Below are 22,946 nucleotides of genomic sequence, written 5' to 3'. Positions count from 1 at the left end.
CCAATTGAGATAAGCACAGACTGCTGTTGAAAATTTTCGCAGAGGAAAACTTTTTCTGTTTTTCTCTATCTCTGCTCCTCTCATTGTATAGGTAGGTATGGTTTCCTTTAAATGGCAAATGTATAAAAAATTATGACCGCGCAGATATCTATACAAAGATGCTATACGAAAACGAATAGAAAACGAATTTAAAATTCAAACTTTATTGGCCTCGTGGTGGCACTTGCAAATGGTAAACTTTTAAACTTAACAGATCATATTACTCGAATAGAAGGGAAATATTAATAATTCAACGAGTACGTCAGTACGTATATAGAGTTGAATATAACGTGGCTAAAAGTTTATCTTGTATTGTGAATACTTTTCTATAGTGATATGCACCTCAGTTTGCAAGTAATCCAATATTTGTACCACCTATACTTATATATAATATGTTAAGGAAGAAATTGCGATTGATAGTTAACTTACCTGAAAAGGTATGGCAAATAATCCGATCACAATATCTGCTAAGGCTAAATTCGCTATAAAACAATTGGTGACGTTTTGCATTCGTCGACTCGTCGTCACTATCCAGATCACTAGAAAATTGCCTACCACAGCTACAACTGATATCGTTCCGTAGAATATTGACAGTAAAATTATTATCTCGGAGGGCACATCGTATAGCAATTCTGCACAAAAAAAACACACTTGAAAGTTGAAATTGCGAAATTTTTAGATGAATTGGAGGGACGTGCTCATACCTACTCGTAATAATGTTACGTAGATTTCGACACAGAGTTTTGCGAGTAGGTAATTTATGAATGGAGAGGAAAGTTATTCATTTCTGAGTATACCTAATAAGATTAGCACAAGTGTGCGTGTGAGCTTCTTACTTTCATCTGGAAATAGTGTCCTCACTGCCCCAAAAATTTCTGACTGGACAGAGAGAAATCAAAAGAGGACTCAAAATACACCACCAACAAAAAGTTCACGTGTTGAAATTTATTTTTCGATTTTTGGCTAGTTTTTAAAAATAAAAATTTTACTCATTTCTCATGACAAAAAAAAAACAGAATTCGAAAAAATTGACGTAAAAGGCTGGAATTTGGTTGGTTCCCCAATTTTGATCTCTCGAATTCATTGGTGATGGTTTTGAACCGTCCTGGAACCTCCAGCGGATTTTTGGATTTCTCCTGGTTTGAAGAAGAAAAAAGATGTAAGTATAAATAGGGTGAAAGTGAAATTCAACGCTTCAAGTTCGGATTCATCATTTTTATGAATATTTTGATCATTTAGGCACAAGTTTTCAAAATTTCCAGTATTTTTATATAGAATAAGTTTAATTACTGCAAAAATTTTCGGATAGGTGCCGATGCAAGAAACTTTTGAAAATGTGAGGCTATAAATCAATCGAAAAATCACAAAGATGATAAATCCGAGTTTATATGTAGGAGCTAAATTTCATTTTCACCCAAGTTATATTATCTTTCAGCGTTTTTTTTTGTTTTTTTGTTATGAAAACTGAAAAATATGAAAACCTGTTGGAGGATCTAGAACAATTTAAAACCGCCACCAATCGACTAGGGAAGTCGAAAATAGCATACAAACCAAATTTTAGCTTTTTCTGCCAATTTTTCCATTTTTTTTTTTTTTTTTTTTATAAGTAATGGACCAAATTTGAGTTTTTAAAAATTGGCCAAGAATTTAAAAATGAATTCAAGCCCCTGAAATTTTTGTTGGTGGTCTATTCTGGGGTCATCTTTTGATTTCTTTTTGTCCAGTTCGAAAATTTTTGTGTCAGGTGGGATACTTTCCTTGTATAAACGCCCATAAAAGAACCTTACAGGGGTAGGTACTTCTTGAACTCACACTCTCCGATTTGGACGAAACAAAGTACCTAACTAGATTTAAAGAACATTTCCTAAAACCCCCTTAACCAAAATTTCAGGTCCTAAAGTTCATTTTTTGATGAATTTTTAAAAATTTTGAAAATTTATAAAAGTGGTTTTAAGGCCAATTTTTGAACTTTTTCATGAACTCCCAAACATCAAAAAATACCAGTCTTGAGCTATTCTGGAGCCTCCAGTGATTTTTAAATTCCCTCCAGAAACTTCAAATCACTCTGGAAAGGCCAAAAATGAACTTTGGAAGTTTCTGGAGAAAAATGAGAAATTTCTGGAGATCTCAAAATGGCCCAAAACCAATTTGTTCATTTATATCAATATGGAGTTGAATTGAAGGAACTAGGTATTCACATTTATACGCTTTGCTCAAAAAAATTATATTTCATGAGAAAGTTTAAAAATCACCTTTAAAACAGCTTTTTTGAATTTTAAAAGTTTTCAGAAAATTCACCAAATATCCAAAAATGATCTTTGGGATCTAAAAAATTTTGGCTAAGGAGGTTTTAGGACATGCTCTTTTGATCTACTGGGTTTCGTTCAAATCGTGGGGAGCGTGAGTTCAAAAAAATCCAAAAATGATCTTAGGGATCTAAAAACTTGTGGCTAAGGGAGTTTTAGGACAATATTATGCTCTTTTGATCTACTTTTGTTTCGTTTAAAAATAACCCTTAAAACAGCATTTTTGAATTGAAAGTTTTCAAAAATTCACCAAAAATCCAAAAATGATCTTTGGGATCTAAAAAATTTTGGCTAAGGAGGTTTTAGGACATGCTCTTTTGATCTACTGGGTTTCGTTCAAATCGTGGGGAGTGTGAGTTCAAAAGGTTTTCTCGCTGGGTTTGAAGATTTCACATGTAAGTAGGCACATATTATTCAGATCTGAGTGGGTAAGAACTTGGGATACTCTGTTCGTATGCACTCAGCCCAACCGCAAAAATATAGGGTCTATCGAGAGCCTAAAATTCCACCAACACACTCTGCCTTTAATGAATAGTAATTTTTACCTTCTGGCTTCATCATTGGCTCGTAAAAATCATGGTAGTTGGAAGAGCAGTTACGCATTATCTCGTGAAATGAATCATTCGGTGAGAAAGATTCGGTGCAGTTGCTTATCTGTAATGTAAAAGTAAAACTTACGATTAAGCGATAACTTTTTGTGTACTTTATAAGTAAGAAAACTTTACTGGAGATAGTGTAATTTAGTAATGTACCTATCAAGCGGTAATCCCACTTTAAGGGTTAATTTATGTCGACTCAGCGTATGAATAATTTCAAAATTACTCTTCACATCGCTACTCGTACCTACATAATGTGCGATATGAACAAGATTCCTCAACTGTTACGACTCTTACAAAGTGCATAAAAAATATGTACTTTTAAGTGACGTTGTAACTTTATTATTTTGACGATGCAACTTGAACATACCTTTCTTTCTTTTTTTCCTCTTTTTTGAAATAAAAGAGCTTTTAGATACAGATTGCGATGATAATTTCACGAACATTATTTAAAATGCCAACAATATATGTACCAATGAGAGAGGCGATGACAATGAACAGTTGAAAACATCGACGACGACGACGGAAATTTATTCTAGATATTTTTTTATCCATTTATCAAAAATATGCTTTATAGTTAATGGCCTATAATAATACAATCAAAAAATCGTTTTACCATGAATAAGTTTATAAATCACGCGTAAACGATGCGTTGTAAATACGTTCCCTCGACGGATTACCAGCTGAAAAGCTTAAATCACGTGAAACAGTTTTTTTTTCAATTTATTGACACAGCTCAGACGTTATACGACGATTGTTTTTATGGGGAAAGCATGTGACGCGTACAAATTGAGAAATATTAGAGGAATACGTCAAACTCGTGTTTATATATTTTTAATCGTTATTTCAACGTTTTGCAAATCCTAATCGCGCAGCGGTGTGCTTTTATTGTGTTTGTAAACGATAAGCGATGTTAAATGAATTCCGAAACGAATTCGATAATTGAAAATTGTCTATTTGCAAATACTCGTCGAAATGTTTAGGTACAGTACACGTTACGGGGTTTCACGTACAATTTGTAGCTTTGACAGCACACGTTTCAATTCCAAACGCAGGTACCTACGTTTAATTATTTTTTGGAATGTTTTTCTTTATTTTTCGAGTTTAATTACGTGAGCGTTTTTGAACGTATAGTCAATAGATATCCCTGACGAATGCGCTTGAAATGAAATACTTCCAGCCGGTTCGCTTTTCATTTGAAGCGATGAGAAAAAACAATTTTTTACTATACGTAGGTAATGTTCTAGCCCTAGTGGTGACCTTATATTTCAAGTGAATTAGAACAAATACTCGTATCAGCTGAAATCGAAAAAAATCCTGTAAAAGATTTTATTTTCTGGGAAATGTTTATAAGGGCCTCCTTACCAACAAAGTCAACCATCCCACCTTTGGAGCTTACCCCTCTCGTCAGCGCCGGGCAAAATGAGAACACAATTTCAGTTTTTCGACAATTTCGCGAGAAATACGACCCCCCTCCCCGGCCTGAAAATATCTCAGATAGATTTTAATCAGCATCAAGTTCCCTACAAAATGATATCAAACATTTTCCCATTACTTCAACCCAAATTCCTATTAAAGCACTCTTAATAATGGCACTTTTAGGAAAATTCAAAATTCGCTAAAAAAAATTAATAATTTTACACATTTTTTTTTACAAAAGTGAGGAACTGAAAAGATGAACATAAGTATTTGGCAACACGCCATCGAAAGAACACATTTTTTCAATCCCAAAACTGCCATTACTACATGTTTATGATCAATGTACATACGTAAGAAGCTAGATATATTTCTACGTTTAAATGTTGGATAGGACAACAGAATTTGCACTACATTTTTTTCATCAAAAATAATTTTTTCACTTTTTTTTATTAATATATAGGGTGTCTGGTGGGTTGATGTCAAAACTTAAAATTTAGATACAACCGGGTACAACTTGAAAAAAACGTTATATGGACAAGTTGCGTATCTTAGAAAAATTTAAGGGACAACTGAGCTTTGAAAAAAAATTGAGAAAAACGTGTTTTTGACCTTGAGAATGGGTATAGTTCTCTGGAAAATAAACAAATTTTGTCATTATGAATTTTTGCCTAACTTTGAAATTGGAGGAGTCAGAAATTATTTTAAGAGAAAATATTTTAAAAGAAGCAAATATTTCTGCATGGCCCCTTCAATTTCAAAGTTAAACAAAAATTCATAATGACAAAATTTGTTTATTTTCCAAAGATACCCTTCCCAAGGTAAAAAAACACTTTTTCTCAATTAAAAAACCTTTTCACTCAATGAAATGAACTCATCACAAAAAAAAAATCAAAATTCCAAAAAATTAAATTTTCAATTCCAAACATCAAGTTTAAATTTATTCAGTTGTTCTATTTTGACCTCTTTCTCAAGTATTTCATGAAAAAGTTGATAAAAATTACACTCATAGCAAAAAAATAAAATTCGTTTATTTTTTCAATTCACTCAGAATTTTTTAGAATTTTGATTTTTTTTGTGATGAGTTCATTTCATCGAGTGAAAGGGGTTTTTCAACTTTTTCAACGGATACGTAAAAATAGGGGTCAAATGGGTCAACTTCGCCAATCAAATCGTTTTTTCATGTTTTAAATCAAAAAATTGCATTTTTTAAAACTTTCAATTTTTTGTACGAAAAAAGTGGCAACACTGCTTTTTATGATACCACCAAAAAGCCTTTCAAGACCCCTAACTATTGGAAAAAGTTCCATTTTGGTAGGTATCGCGGTTATCGAGTAATACACTGCTGAAATGACTGGTATTTCAAGTTCCCTGAAAACTTTGACACCCCCTAGCAGCCTTTAAAAAAGAGCTAGAGGGTTGCGATTTGCGCCATTGATCATCCCTTCGGAAGGTCTTTCCGCAGGAAAAATTTCAAAAAAATCGCCAACCCCCTTTACCACTTCTTGGTCGAATTGGAATAAGCCCCCCCCCCTCTCTCTCTTAAATTCCAAAGATTGGCGACTTGTCCATATAACGCATTTTTCAAGTCGTACTTGGTTCTATCCAAATCTGAAATTTTGACATCCACTCACCAGACACCCTGTATGTACCTAGGTACGTACATTTTTATAACTTTTCAAACTGTTTTTGGAAGTAGGTATTTTCAACTTATTTTGTAATATGTACCTACATATTAAAAAATTGTCAACACATTTTTCAGATTTTTTCCATTAAAAAAAAAAAAACATGTACCTACCTACCGAGCTATTCTGAAAATTCCATTAATAAATTATTCGGCAAACCAAGTGCTTGAAGTACTTGTCTATTAAAAAACAATTTTTATAATTTTTTATACCTTTTTTTTGTCCTTTTTAGTTTTTTTTTCAAGTTTTTTTGAATACCTAATACATATTATACCTGACCTACCTACTTACTTACTTACTTACTTACTTTACAGAAATAACTTTCATATTTTAACGAAATGTTATTCAATTATTTCTGGCCTTTTTTTGTCTTTCATGAAATATTTTTTCAACATAGACATAGACCGAAAACCTCTACTGAGACTTCTCCCTCCCCTCGATTTGCCCAGACTCCGAACATCTGTCTTGCTAGTTGTCGAGAAATTGCAAAATTCATTTTTATTTTTCATCTCGTTGAAAATGATACAATTTTCAACTTCTCGTATCTCGTAATTTTTTTTGGTTTTTGGAAAAATGCTTCGAGTTTTAGACACAAAAAGGAATATTTTGCAACTTATTTTTATTCAATGTTGATAGACTTTCTTTTCATTATTAAAAGAGCTGTTGAGTGAAAATATGATTTTTTCTTTGTCGGCGAATTAGGTAGGTAGTCCGCATTTCAAAAAATGAAAATGGTAGGATATTATTTTCAAGTTTTAGTCCCATGATCCCAACCTAATGACCTACCTAGCTCTCAAATTTGAATTTTATTGTGATTTTTTTTCATTTTTTCTAGAATTTTTATTTTTTAGATAAAAAACGTAACATTCAATATAATGTCAAAAACTCAATTCAAAAACATTTTGTCAGAAATAATCATACAATTTATCAAAGATTCAAATAATGCCAAGTACAGAATTATTGAAAAAATAATTGAAAATTTTCTAAAAAGTGTTCTCAGCAACGTTAACGTCAGAAGTGGTTCAATACAAGATTACCTACTTACCTACGTACGCGTTCAAATATTAATGAAACACAAAAAGGAATATCCAATTACAAGTACCAGTACCTAAACAATGATTCCATGTTAATTAGAATCCCAAAAAGGTTGCTCAATAAATGAGCTTATTGCGCATCTAACAACTCGCTTAAATTTATTCTCAGCTAAATTCGTTTATAACTAAACATGAAAAGTACGCTTCTTTCACAAAATACTCGAGTGTAGGTATGCGATGCAATGCATAAGAATATGAGCCTGGTATTTATGTATGGTACATTGTGCCCACCTATATGCTGTACGTGTAGCCTAACTGCCTGCGTATATTTTCAATTAAAATTAAGGAAGCCTATTTTTTTGATTCTCGGTTAAAGAAAATTATACCATTAAACGCATTCTTCAAAGAAATTCCGCAACGCCTATCTGTAATCTTAAGGGCTGTAGGTGAGTTGATTCCCGTTTGATTTTTTTTGAAATGAAGATGTCCGAATTGATTCCCACCTTTTCTTTTCACATGTACGAATTGATTCCCACCTTTTCTTTTCACATGTACGAATTGATTCCCATCTTTTCTTTTCACATGTACGAATGTCGTTAGTTTTTTTCTAGAGGGCTTACTTTTTGAGTTTTTCTCAAAAAACTAAAATTTCATAATATGTGCAAATTCAGTCTTTTGAAAAGTGATCAATTTAAAAACTTTTTTCCATTTGGTACAAACCAATAAAAAATGCACTTCTTCTGACTATTTCTATCTGACAAACATTCAAAACAATCAAAACTGTTTGTTTACACTTTGTATGTACGAAATTTGCTCAAAAAAGGGTACAGTTTTTTGAGATGAACCCTTATAACTCCAAACAACTTGCAATGTTGTAGGGATTTTGAGCCAACTTCCTCGTGGTGTCTCCTGGGTAACGCTAATAGACTGGAATCAATTCGTACACTCGAAAATAAAATGTGGGAATCAATTCGTACATGTGAAAAGAAAAGGTGGGAATCAATTCGTACATGTGAAAAGAAAAGGTGGGAATCAATTCGGACACTTTTTTCATTTTGGGAATCAACTCACCAACTCCCATCTTAAGTGACGGTTTTTTCGTAAATCGTTTTGCGGATTCGCATTCCGCAATACACAGTAGTGCTTCTAAGACGGTAGTGGTACCTAGCAAACTATACGAAAATATTTCACCTTTACCGAGCAGAGATAGCGCAAAATTAAAAGTACATCGTTGTCGGTATTCGAGAACGTGGTGTTTTAATTTTTTCCTCTTATACCCCCTCATTACCTTGCCGGAGATTCGAGCAGTTGGCTTTGCCACAGCAGCGTCATTTTCCTTATTCGTTAAATTCGTTTATCACAAATGGCGGATTTTGTCGAGTTACGAGAAGCAGAGAGAGAAAGAGAGAAAGAAGGATTTAATTAGTGTATTTTGCAAGTACGTATATGGGGTGGTAACACTGGTACCTATTTGTAAAATAATGTGCGCATTATGAGATTATGCATCGCATTCTGAAATGCATTTGTGCATATATCTTTCAATAAATATGACATTATGCTCGAGCGTGTCGTCGAGGGAATTCCTCTGAGTTTCATGGCAAGATAAATGTAGCCGGTTGTTCTAAATAAGTGCGACGACGAGATTAAGAAAATTGAATTTTGAAATACCGCATTGCATTACGTTTACGTACGTTTAATTTATCTAAATCCCTTGAAATTTCATTCATTTGTTAAACCAACTTGAATGCTAATAACTCGATGGCGTTGTTTGGTTTGAAAACAATGTCAAGTCACCGTAGGAATCTTGCACAGGTTCCTGGTACATATTATATAAGTAGGTATAGGAGTAACAAGTAGGTAAATTTTGCACTTGAAAATAATCCCAGAATAAGCTTTTGCGAGGAAATTGAGCATGCACTTAGTTGAGAATAATAATAGAGATGGGTGTTAGATGAATTTATAAGCAAGTTGGCCTACAATGAGCTTTGGCTCTGGTCAATTTATACCTATGTATAGAATTTTTTTAAAATACTTACATATTGCCAGAATTGCACCATATTGGCCCTATGATGATCATCGGATGTCATATCGGCGAATTTGCACCTTTATCTGGAGGTACTCTCCATCTCAGCCTTTATCTGAAACATATTAGAAAACAAAAAATAAGAAGAAAATTATTACAAGGAAAGAAATTATTGTTCAATAACCGCAGTTATAAAATTGAATTCACCTAGTTCAAATAGACTGGAAGAAATGGACCAGTTATTCGACTGAAAAATACTAGCCCTCGAATGTGTGCAATTTCGACGATATCGAACGTTCAATTCTTAAGGCCAAGTTTGTTCGGTTCAATGATGAGAAAAAAAAGCTGAGATAGAAGATTATTTCTCTTAATTTGGACATTTAGTACTTTCAAGGATGGAGAAATAGGTACGTAACCTATCACAATTGACCCAAGTTAAGTTCATGAACATCTAGTGCAAGTTTTTTCATTTCTGCAAATTTTCAAGCCTACCTTGGCGGGTAATAAAATTATACGAGTAAATTGAAAAGTGAAAGAGTTCGGTTTTCAAGAACGATAAAGTTAACCAAAGTTGTTGAGGTGGAAATAAAACGGACTATTGATGTAAGGTATCGTAAATGCTGCTGTTGGATGTGCCATAAGTCGTATTGGACTCAAGTATACATATACGTGTATGGCTGTATGCCCAGTTATGTGAGATAATCCTCATAGAAATGTCTAATACAGGGATCCTTCTCGGTAATAATGTTTGTGTTGTTGTCCTATCTGAAAACGACAGGATGAAGTATTTCAATTTTACCAAATTTTGAAATTTCTTTAGTCGATTTAATTGAACTTTTCCCTCTTGGAAGCAATATCTTTCCAAACTTTTATTTAAGAAGCAGTGTACTGTATGAATTTAAAAGGCAGGTGTTTGGTTTCAAAATTTTCTTACAATAATTTTTATTATATAAGTTATAACAGAGAAAATTTTAGAGTAGAGAATTTTACCGAGTCATTCAACAGTTGTACAAATAAGAGAAACTTTGAAATAATTGCGAAACAAATGCCTCCTTAATTTTCTTATTTGGTGAACCTGAAATTTTATTAGAGAAATGACGAAATCGCTGGAGAAAAGTCAACTTTTGCTGGAGGATCCAGATTAGTTCGAAAGTGACGACAATCGATTTGGATGGTAGTCGAATTTAGGTTAAGAAACGATTTTCGGATTTTTTTTCTCTGTACAGCTTTGAAAAGGAAAAAATTTAAAAACCAAATTGATCGTTAAGGCTAAAACTTGAATTTTTTTTTACCCTGGTGTCAGATCGGATTGAAAGGTCGAAACCTGCAAAAAGCACTTGAAGTACATCTTCCCATTGTACTGTGAAAATTTGGACCCTCCAGGTCGATTTGGAAGGGCTACAGGCTGTTCTAAAAGTCGAAAAACACGTGAAAATAGTCGAAAATTCTTTCTACCCTGGAAAACATTCAAATGGGGTTAGAAGGTCGAAACCAGCAAAAAAACACTCAAGTGGCACCATTCTATTGTATACTGGACATTGGGACTCCCTAGGTCAATTTTAGGGGTGGGGTGGGGGTCAAAAATCGGGTAAAATCAGACTAAAATAAGGTTTTTCCGCCTTAAATGGGGTGGGGATGACCGAGGAATCTGAAATTTGGATATATTGATCACAATAGCAATACTGACCAATGATATGATTTTGAACCCCTTTTATTTATTTAGGCTCAAATTATGCTTCTCCAAAAAAATGACCTTTCTGTAATTTTCAACTTTGACCCTTTCAACTTCAGAGGTCAAATATACCTTGCGAGAAAACCCTATTTCCCAAGTTTGACTTTATTTGATCAATAAGAACAGGTTCCAGGTCATAAAATATATGTGGTGCTGAAACTTATAAATATACGCGAGTACCTTGTACCTATGTGACGTGATCTATGAGAATCGACCTAAGGGCAGAACAATGGGTTTCAAGTTGATGAGTGATCCTTATAGAAAAAAAGACGCTCTTTCCAATGGCGTAAACCGCAACTTCGTATCTCTTTCACTTTCCTCGTAAACCGACTGCAAAATTGAGGGGTGGGGCGAAAATCAAATGATTGTGGTAGTAAAAAATAACCTAATTTGCGTACAAACACTTTTCAAGCTTCATTCGAGTATTCCACTTTTAAAAAAACTTGTTACTTAATTCATTAAGTATTAATTTTATAAATAAAGAAAAAGTAGAATAAATTACATTTTTGGTGAAAAATCTGCTTGAAAAAAAATTAAAATTAAAAAAAAAAACAATTGAAAAAAAATGTTTAAAAATTGTGGTCCCTAATACCTGTTTGACTTACCGCAATATTCATCATTTTTTACAAAAAATTTGGCTAAAAATCACAAATACGATATATTCAAGTTTTTTCAAGATAAATTTCACTTTGAATTTTTTTGGCAATTTTTTTCAAACTGGAAAATCCAAAAATCTACTAGTGTCTTCAGAACGACTTGAAACTTTCTACCAATGGATCCAGGAGACTAAAAATAGGGTAGAAACCAATTTTCAGTTTGCTATTTTAAATTGATCAAATTTTAATTTTTCGGTAAATAAGGTAAATTGAAAATGGTTTATTTTTCGAAAATTTGCCGAAATTATGAAGAATGAAGTTAATCACTTATAAAATGTGATCTAGAGGTGTATTTTCAAAGGCTCGCTTGATTTTTCTTCGTAAAGTCGAAAATTTTTCTGCACATAGGGATCTGCCCTTGGTAGGATCTGTTCTCCATCAATGTCTAGTACTCCTCTTTTTCTACCTCGCCCAAAAATGAGATTTCCCATAAAATTTCTTCCGAAATCATATTTTCCGACACTTTTTTTATGATGGAAGAAGGGGAGGAGAGAGGGAGTATGACATAACCTATTGCATTTGATACATATAAATAATAAAATAATTATCCTCTTTTCAAAAAATAAAAATAATAATATTTCGTGCAGGTGATGTCAATGAATAAAAATTGAAAAATCATAAAAGATGAAGAAAAGGAATGAATCACCAGAAAGAAAAAGTACTAACTTGGCTTTCCACCAATTTTCCACTAGCTTTTATTCGTTTGAACTTTTTTCTAGACCTATAATCGATCATAAAGTCTCTATGTTAATTCAACGTGACTTTGAAACTTCGCACTCCCAACTCAAAAATATTTTCACTTCAAAAAACAAAAACAAAACAAATTATGAAAATGTAACAACAAAAGTTCTATGAAATCAATCGTTCACTAAATCACTTTTTGATTTCTCACTTACACTTTCGCTGCAAATGAAATAGCCTCAAAGTCTAGATATATGCACAGATAAAAAAGCACACCCATCTCGCCAAACGTGCAACTTTTCACATTCAAAAAAATATATTACGCCAGTTTCACGGAAAAATCTAAAAGCTTACTCGTTTGGCAGCCAACAAAACAAAAAGATTAAAAAGTTAACACCCCCATTAGATTGTACAACACATGTGGGAAATTTTTTCGCCAAAACTACAAGTCTCGTTAGCCACCAACCGAGACTTTAAACAAAAACACATAAATTTAAATCGTGCTGCAGCTGTTTAGGGCGCGTCCGTGATACCGGGGTGAATATACCTACCCCACCCCAAAACAGCTTGAAACAATTTTGATATTTTGATACGCTATACATCAACGCAACGTGAGATCTGTTCATCCGAAAATTAATAATTTCTAGCCCACTTAGCGTTATCTAAAACACATATGGTTAAGAATTTCACACCGATTCGCATCCATAAATATATGCGGTAATTCAATGTAGTAGGTATTCGTCGTAAAACACAAGTACCTTTACACGTCTACAACACCTTTAATAACCATTTTATGCTATATTCCGAGACTGTTAATCTTTATCCGACTAGATGTGACACTTATTACGAAAATTAGATTCCAAGCCATGGTATGTGCCATCTCGCAACACAACTTCGGAATTAAATTCGCGGTAATCTGATTTGTTGCCGGTGTAAATACCGAGAATCGCTTCGGTATGCCGTGTTTATGTATAGCTTAAATCTGCGTCATTTTGGAGTAATAATCGTTTCGATTGTGTATTTTTTTGTCGACACCGCTTCGGGGAGGCTCTTTACTCGTCTGTTTTGAGGTACATGTGCGTTGACGTTTATCCTGCTCAAAAAACCCAAGATAAGCTCTAGTATGTAATTTATTCGCACGTAGCTGTAGATTTAATTAGCTCGACGAAATTGCCACCAATGTTTGATGGTATTTTGTCGACAGTCTCGACACATACAGGTACACTCGAGCGTATTAAATTTCCTGCAATACCTATATCTATACAAAGAAGATAATAAATACATTTGTAATACGTGGCCTATTTTGTAGAAATAGGTAATTATTATTTTTCACACTCGTCGAGCACCTATGTGAGCGATTTTTTTCTACTTCGTTACTCTCGGATTAGGATTTTCTCACTACCGACCGATGTTCTGTTGGCGACAAAATAAATAACATTTTTCAAGAAAATTAGCCGCACGAAAAATGTGTGTGTTGGAGTCTTTAAAAGGTCGTCTGGTTCACTATTTATAGGACCTAATTTATCAAGCTAGGTGCCTGGATGTAGCCAAACTGGAAAGTTACTCGATTCTGAAATTATGTAGGTAGGACGATTGTTTCCGATTTTTTGCTGATACCTATCCCTATCAAAGCAACATGTTGCCCTTTTTTTCTCATATTTTCTTTCTTTTCTTCCTTTTCTATTTCAATCTTAATGGGTAGTGCCTTTTGACATTCATACACATATCTCATCTTTTGTTTGGTTATACTTTACATTAATACATACACTCGTCGTTTTCTCAAAATTCGCCATTTTTTCAGTGTCTTTGAACGCAGCTCAAGCCAATGTACCTATGTAATTCAGCTACAAAGTTCAATTTTTGACATTTTTGGGACTCAACAAGAGGGGGTGCAGGGTCAATTTTCAAAATTTTGGAAATTTTTTACCAATATGTCTTGAGTTATAACGAGTAGAAGCTATATTTCAAATTTCATGAAAATTGGTTCAGCCAATCCTTTCAACTTCGAATCCAACTTGAACAACAATTAATTTACCAAAGTGACAAAAAATAATAGTCGGGGGCCCGCATAAGGATCACTTGCACCCCCTGCCGATCCTCCGGGACAACTTTTTCTTAAAGGGAGAGTGCTAAGGAACATTTCTAGCCCTTGTCCTCAAAAAAAAAGTGGCCCTACTTACAAAATGGCGGCCATTTTGATTGACAGGTCAGCCGAAATCGCAGATTCTGCGTTCCAACATAGGACTATCATGACATTTTTTAAACCGTACAACGAGAGATCGAAAGAGCAGACAAGAATTCATCAACTGTCAAAATTTCAAGTGCTAAAGTGCCTTTTTCGATTTTTGGTGAATTTTCAAAAATCAAATTTTGGCCAAAATGTGAGAAAAAAATCAATATTTTACTAAATTACCCTAGAAAGTTGAAATTTGGGATATACCATATTTTCGACCTGCCGAATCGATTGGAAACTGTTTCAAACCGTTTTGAGCAGTTCTGGAGCCTCCAGCAGATTTTCGAAACTCGAAATTTCCACAAAATTTCATCAAATGGAGTTGGAAAGCCGAAATTAATTCTTCAAACTGATTTCAATATTCTGTGAAGTCAACTGCAGGTAAATTTCAAGTCGTTTTGGAGCCTCTAGTAGATTTTTGAAAATTGAAATTCCCACAAAATTACATCAAATGGAGTTGGAAAGCCGAAGTTAATTCTGCAAACTAATTTTAAGTCGTTTTGGAGCCTCCAGTGATTTTTTGAAAATTACTGGAGCCTCCAGTACATTTTTGAAACTTATTTCATCGAATGGGGTTAGCAAGCCGAAATTTACTCTGCAAACTAATTTCAATACAATAATATGAAGTCGACTGCATGGTGGTTTCAAGTGGTTTTGATGCTTCCAGCTACTTCTTGAAAATTTCTATTCTCCTGAAAACGTCGTGAAACCTTTCAAAAAGTCACCGGAGGCTCCAAAATTACTTGAACCCACCAGAAGACGACTTCAGAGGGTGTTAAAATTGGAGTGTATAGTTCATTTCAGCTTTCCCATCTTCATTTTGATGAAATTTTGGGGAAATTTCAAATTTCAAAAATTTACTGGAGGCTCCAGTAATTTTCAAAAAATCGCTGGAGGTTCTAAAACTAAAACGACTCGAAATTTACCTGCAGTTGACTTCACAGAATATTGAAATCAGTTTGCAGAATTAATTTCGGCTTTCCAACTCCATTTGATGAAATTTTGTGGAAATTTCGAGTTTCGAAAATCTGCTGGAGGCTCCAGAACTGCTCAAAACGGTTTGAAACAGTTTCCAATCGATTCGGCAGGTCGAAAATATGGGATATCCCAAATTTCAACTTTCTAGGTTAATTTAGTAAAATATTGATTTTTTTCTCACATTTTGGCCAAAATTTGATTTTTGAAAATTCACCAAAAATCGAAAAAGGCACTTTTAGTCCAGGAAAAATAGCATTCCATTGGGAAAAGTGAGGTAGAAAGCTGAATTTTGGTATACTGGTCCATTTTTTAGTGCTGAACACGAATCCGATGAGTCCCCGGTCGTCACTGGTGAGCGTTCTCCCCTATTGTGGATCTAAGCCCCCCAAAACCAGTTTTTTGCAATTTTCTCCCCCGCATTGCATTTTGACGAAAAACATGTGGTTAGATAAAAGAATCTACGTCAAATTTCCGATCTAATGATATATCAACTTTCCTTCTACCCCCAAGGGGGGTGGAGCAGGAACCATTCAAATGTGAGGGGTTTTTTAAAAAACACAAAAGGGATATCGGCGCATAAGAGGGGTGAAATGTGCCCCGAGAGCGTTCGGGTTGATATCAGCATTAAAAGTGGGTACCATCGAGAAACTACCCCGTGAAAAATAACTATATTTCGAAAATCGTGAAAATTGAGGGGGGCTGAGGGGCTCTGGAGAGGGGTAGGTGAGTGTAGCAGAAAATCTGAGGTCATATTCGTGCTCAGCGGTATCGAATCATATGAAAACGATACCCTACTCATTGATAGTTATTTTTTTCAAAATTGCCATTTCACCCCCACCCCCCTACGAAACATTATTCCAAGTTTTCACCACGGCGCACCAAAGCAAAAATTTCTAATATAGTATATGATGTTTGGGGGCCAAAAATACATCCAAAAAACGTGTTTACAAATTGTACTTCGCAATCTTGATTGATAATAGGCATAAAAAAATGAAAAAAACACCATTTTGAGGGGTAAATATGAGGGGAGGGGGTTGAAAATTTTTGTGGGGATACCTATCAAGGATATACATGACCTCCAGAAAAATTTTCGAAATCGGTTGAAATGGGGCTGAGAAAAGTGTTACTGAAATTTCAAAAAAGGGGGGTTCCGCAAAAAGGGGAGGTGGTGTGGATCTGAAATTTTTCACGGGGTAGTTTCTCGATGGTACCCACTTTTAATGCTGATATCAACCCGAACGCTCTCGGGGCACATTTCACCCCTCTTATGCGCCGATATCCCTGTTGTGTTTTTTAAAAAACCCCTCACATTTGAATGGTTCCTGCTCCACCCCCCTTGGGGGTAGAAGGAAAGTTGATATATCATTAGATCGGAAATTTGACGTAGATTCTTTTATCTAACCACATGTTTTTCGTCAAAATGCAATGCGGGGGAGAAAATTGCAAAAAACTGGTTTTGGGGGGCTTAGATCCACAATAGGGGAGAACGCTCACCAGGGACGACCGGGGACTCATCGGATTCGTGTTCAGCACTAAAAAATGGACCAGTATACCAAAATTCAGCTTTCTACCTCACTTTTCCCAATGACCCTTTTTTTTCATCTAATTTTCCTGGACTATTTAGCACTTGAAATTTTGACAGGTGATGAATTCTTGTCTGCTCTTTCGATCTACCGTTGTACGGTTTAAAAAATGTCATGATAGTCCTATGTTGGAACGCAGAATCTGCGATTTCGGCTGACCTGTCAATCAAAATGGCCGCCATTTTGTAAGTAGGGCCACTTTTTTTTTGAGGACAAGGGCTAGAAATGTTCCTTAGCACTCCCCCTTTAAGAAAAAGTTGTCCCGGAGGATCGGAAGGGGGTGCAAGTGATCCTTATGCGGGGCCCCCGACTATAAAGTGTGTTTACAATTTCGTGAATTTTTCCCAAAGTGAACGCGACCCTGAATACGTCGTTCGCTCGCAAGAATTAATTACATAGGTACATATACTGACACTTTGAGTAGGTAATATTTCACCATCTATGAAAACAAATTACGCATTTTGAATAACGTATTAATTAGATTTTCAGCAGTACCAAAAGCAATACGACTTTTCTATAACCTTATTCGCCGCCTCACTTCGCTATTTCGGTAGTTTTATTTTTCATTAGAAATTTTTTCAGGCCTGCTTTAATACGAACACGGTTCAAGTGGTGGAAAGGGAATAGGCAACTTGGTTTACGCCGTTTGCTCCTTGTCTCGTCCATTTTCAACACTATACTACAAGTTACAACGTATAGCATCTAAATTTTAAAACACACGCGAGAAACGTACCGAGCCGAAAGACCATTAAAGTTCGCAAATAAAAGTCATCGAATTAGCGCGTTTAGTTAGAAAAGAGAACGAAGGCGCAAAAACGTAGGAAATAAATTACTACGATTCCCTCCCTGCGCTGGTTCCTCTCTCTACGTTCAATTCTAACAGATGATGTTCGTTGTTGTTAAACACTTCATCGCGTAGTGATTTCTGAGCGAGCATACGCGTTTTGTAAATATCTGTAGAAGTGTGCGCATTTCTTTGGGATAGGCTGGAAATGAGGAAGTTTTAACTATTTGACAGCTTTAGTCACAACTCATCGTCGAAGTTTGGTAAAAGAACACTCGCGTATTACATTGACCGCGTTTCTTTCTTGCTGCGAGCCTATCAAGTTAAGGAACGACGACGAGCGATGCCTACAGGATTGGTAGGTAAAAGTTTATACCCATACTCAGGCATGTAGGTAGAGGTATAGAGACTATGGAGTGGTAAGTAGCTAGGTACCTTCACTAAAGCAAGATTGATTTTTGTCTCGGTGGTTGTAATTTCGGTGCACGTATCGTATATAATGTTCATACATCACACACAATATTTCGCGTGTAATTTATTTTTGCTTTGTTATAAAGGTAATAGACAAACGCCCGGCACCAGGTGCTCAGCGTAATCCCCGTTTTCCAAATGAACACTGATATGTATAGCGAAACCAATGAAGCAGCTGTCGTATGATTGACATTTTTCACGTTTATAAGACTACGATAAGTAAAGGAAAAATTCCATCGAGAAGACAGTTACTCGAGTGTCGCCGGCCGGTTAGGTATTGGGTAAATCGTCGATATTAATACGATATGCTTAAACCACTTTACCTGATTTTGCTGGCGCCACTTGCGACATACTATGCAGTTTTTTGTCATTTATATTCATCGAATCGACGATTCAAATGGGTTTTTTGATTTGTTGCTGCGACGATGTGGAATCTGTGGACAGAAAGAAATTTCAATTGGTAAATTAGATAAAGATGATGGAAATGCCGATCTGCATTATGCAAATCATAGGTACTAGTTTGATAGCGAAGAATCAAATAGAAAGGTATAAAATATTTTATAGGTAATGTATCAGTTATTATACAGGGTGCGCAAAAATATCGTGAACCCCGAAGAAAGTTTTTTATTAAAAATATAGGTTGGCAACGTGAAATAGATGCATATGATTAATGGAATATTATCAGCTCAGTCCATCAACCAAACATGTGCTATCATCATTATCATTCACTGTGACACCATGATCAACCAAAAAATTTAGCAGAAACACTCTTTTAGGGGTATACAATATTTACCTACGTGAAGGGACCAAAAAAGAAATAAAAATATTCCCAACTATTTTTTTCATCCAAAATAAACCAATTCAATTATTTACCAAGTAAAGATAAAATTTGAACTTTCAATAATAACCCTTACAACAATAGGTAGCTGTACTGATGTCAACATTTACATCAACTAAGTATGTTTTTTCCATCATAATGACTGGGAAATGATCAATTACATACAAGTAGTTATTTACTTGTAGTATAATCTTCTGTCTGTGAATAAGCCAAGTTAATGAAAATTTTTGAAATTTTCTCATTATTTCTGATACCTTGACATGTCATCTCAACAAGATGATATAAAATTTGATGCTCAAAATTTACATCTAGGTAACTACAACTATGTCGACCAATTTTTCAAAATCAATATTTTTTGCTTGGGCTTGGGATGAACGAACTGATAGAATTGTATGGTCATATGCAGACATTGCGAATCCCTTGGTGGCGTAGCTGGTAGAGCCGAGGTCATCTGTTAACAAGGTACCCAGTTCAAATTCAGCTACAGAGGTAAGCTTGGAAGTGTAATTTAAAAAATTTTACAAGCATTTATCAACATTACATGTCAAGTACTGGTGGATTGCCACTCATTAGTCGAGTTAACAGATCATGCACACCATCTGTTAACAGAATCAAAAAGCTAAAACTGGTTCCAGCATCTATAGAGGTCAAAATTGAGAAGCTCAGGGTACCTAAACACCCGGTCAGCTCCAAGGTGCTCAGGCCCAGACACACACACCGAGTTACCGAGAAAATGCCGCTTAAAAAATTTCTGAATGAATTTTTATGCTCAGTGTCCTGCACTTTAAAAAAGGGGAGAAAAAAATTTGGCTGATTAATTGAGGAGCCCAAAATCAGGGGGCTAAAATGGGATATCTCAGTAGACCACGGTTTCTATGAGACCAGCCCTGAAGGTGCTTGTGTAGATAGTAGTGGTGCAAAGTTATTGATGTGAGCCTATATCAATATTTTTGATTTATCGAAGATCTCACATTGATTACAGGGAAAATCAGGGAAAATCTAGGAAAATTGGACATATTTTACTTATGAAACAACGTAATTTCGTTACCTTAATGCCAAATCCGAGTATGTCCATCCAAAAAAAATCGTCGTTTTGCGTCACTGATAAGACTCTGGGAAACCCTGAATTGAAAAATTTGCATCTGAGTACAGTTAAAATGCACCACGGAAGATGCACAAAGCTGACCAATGTTCAATCAGAACTCAACGAACCCTTCCGAGCATATCTGAAGCTTATCAGTGATGCGTATAATTGTACTTTTTTTGTATGGACATACTCGGATTTGGCATTAAGGTAACGATTTGTACAATACCAGCAAAACTGCATTTTTCTTGCTCTTTTCATGAGTCAAGTACAATTTTTCTTCAAAGCATTCTGGTTTTTATAAAATTAAGTCCAAAATTGCGGTTCAGAAGACCAGTTTTTCAACAAATTTTTGCAATTTCAATGTGCATTGATGATTGAAATGTTACATCAATGCACATTGATATCTTCTTAAATCGATGTAGATCGATGTACATAATATCGATAACTTTGCCCCACTAGTAGATAGATGTCACTAGTAAGCAAGTGAGAAACTACTAGTGAAAGCTGGAGCTGGAAAATAAATTTCCATGAGATATGTAGTTAATCAACACGATAGAGGCAACACCAACATAAAAGGATATTAGCCAAAATAAATAGCCAATTCAGCATAAGGGTACGCGTTGGTTTGTAGGTATACACAATACAGTAAAAATCGCTTAATGTTATAATGTTTGTCCCAACCCATTTTAATAACATTAAGCGACTTATAACACAAACCGATTGAACAAAAAGGTGATTTTTTTTCAAAAATTTTTATATGGTCAATTTTTCACTAAATATGTACCTAGTCATTGAACTAAAATTTCGCAAAAATTGTGAGAAAAAGTGTTGAAAATCAAAAAGTTATGAAAAAAGTATCAACAAATGATTTCTATCAGAAAAAATCTGAAATTTCAAAAAAAATATGCAAAAACTGGGTGAAAAAGTGTTGAAAACATTTTAAAATTGCATAAAAATGCAAAAAACACTTAAAAATTACTTAAAAATTATAACATTATCCGATGCTTTAATTACAATAACTGATGGCATTTCAATGTAATGGGATATAAAAGATCGGGACCGGATGATTTTAATAACATAAAGCAATTTATAACATTAACCCTTATAATAATAAGCGATTTTTACTGTACCACCATGAGTAGTAGTACAACTCGGCAATGATGATGCAAGCATTGCAGTTTCAGTCACTTCTGCTGTTGGTATTTCAGCTGTGTATTGGTCCCTGGCACCTGGCACTCGCACTCCTGCATTTCTTGGGTGCTGGGTAGATATAGCCAGGGATGCCAATGATATTAAATATCACAATAATTGAATTGATTGATTGAATATGAGCTATCACAATTATTGTAATGTCATGATACTGACAACTTATCATCTTTTCTGCAAAAATTGCTAAAGTGAATGTGAAAAATCAGACATTGCGCATGTCAAAACTGTGGCTGGAGCTCCCTTCCTAAACACGACCACCTCCCTCAAGTTTGCAGAAAATATTGTAAGTTGTTAGTAAGTAAAGTACCTATTGTGATATCACAATTTAATTACAATAATTTTAGAAAAATTAATCAATTAGCAATCGATAATATCAGCGGTATCCCTGGATATAGCGTCTCCGAGGAGCACTCAGAATGCCCTTCCTGCAATATACAATTTCAGCAAACAAACATAATTTCCTGGTAGGATTTCTGCAAATTTTGATTGGAGACCCTTGTGCCATACTTGCTCAAATGCCTGTGCTATATCAAGGAATGCTGCAGAACAGTATTTCTTTTCCTCAAACGCTTTTTCAATAATACGTACCTAGTTGTGACACGGTGGACCTAGTCTATTGTTAAGTGATGATTGAGAACCCCAAAATTATGATCTGGTATTTTGGTTAATGGTTTGAGACATTTCTTTGAAATTGCAGGCAATTTAGAAATTGGCCTATATGATTCCAAACCTGAACGTTTCACCAACTCTATAATATGTCAAAATTTGTATCAAACATGGTGTGTAAATCTGAGATTTTGAGAAACTTTGTCAAATAAAAATCATTTTAATTTATGTTTAAGCTTTTTAGCCAAATTTTTATTTTAAAAATGTTGGGTATTGCAGTAGACCCGACTTTAGAAAAGTCGGTGTGGGTCAAAAATTCCAGTATTTCTTTATGTTTTGAGCTCAAAGTAGATGATTCTCAGTGCCTCAGATTTTATATAGGTACCTACTTACCTATATATTATGTAGGTGCGTGTATTCCAACTTGTCAACAAATTAATGGGTTAGTTTTACTATACAAGACGTGGACTAGGTATAGGTAATCGACTTGACAACTATGGTCAGGGCCTGGAACCCAAAGGTTTTCAGATACGGATATTAAAATTCTAGTGACATTTGGCAAAATGGTGCGAAATATCGTTTAAATAGGTACCTGCCTCTCAATGCAAGTAAAGGTATTTAAAAAAACAAACAAAAATTAGGTACCAAAAGCTGTTGTTGTAAAATTTAAGCTATTCTCTATTGTTACTGTATTTTTCATTTTCTTCCTCTCGGCCATAGCTTGGCCCACGGGCAAAAAAAACAAGGGGAAACGTATGAATAATTAGGTACTTTTTTTGTCGATACTTGACACCACTACATCAAAATCGAAAGTGCAAGACAACAAATTTGACTAAAAATTTCCCAGTGTTTTATCAGCTCATGGAACAATTATTGACTTTGAAAATTTCTATGGAGTTCAAGCTACTTTGTGATGTTACAACTTTCTTTAAATCATGAATGTTTTTCTCGCCATGATCCTTCATGCATGTTTAACTTCTTGAAAAAAA

General features: G+C 34.7%; 1 protein-coding gene across 2 annotated transcripts in view; it reads right to left on the bottom strand.

The window, feature by feature from the left end:
• The window catches only part of LOC135846909 (neuromedin-K receptor-like), a 129,939-nt gene that overhangs the window by 47,383 nt on the left and 59,610 nt on the right, over window positions 1–22,946 (bottom strand). For both annotated transcript variants that reach the window (XM_065366271.1, XM_065366270.1), the window contains 4 exons: window positions 18,541–18,651; window positions 9,113–9,214; window positions 2,891–2,999; window positions 469–671 (listed from right to left, as the gene is read on the bottom strand). In XM_065366271.1, the coding sequence (XP_065222343.1) occupies window positions 469–671; window positions 2,891–2,999; window positions 9,113–9,163 (363 nt within the window). In that variant the 5' untranslated portion in view covers window positions 9,164–9,214; window positions 18,541–18,651. The remainder of the gene's footprint in view (window positions 1–468; window positions 672–2,890; window positions 3,000–9,112; window positions 9,215–18,540; window positions 18,652–22,946) is intronic.

The sequence above is a fragment of the Planococcus citri genome, chromosome 5 (genome assembly GCF_950023065.1).
Source record: "Planococcus citri chromosome 5, ihPlaCitr1.1, whole genome shotgun sequence".
NCBI lineage: Eukaryota > Metazoa > Arthropoda > Insecta > Hemiptera > Pseudococcidae > Planococcus > Planococcus citri.
The sequence above is the reverse complement of the archived record's forward strand: the minus strand, read 5'-3'. Positions and strand labels throughout refer to the sequence as shown.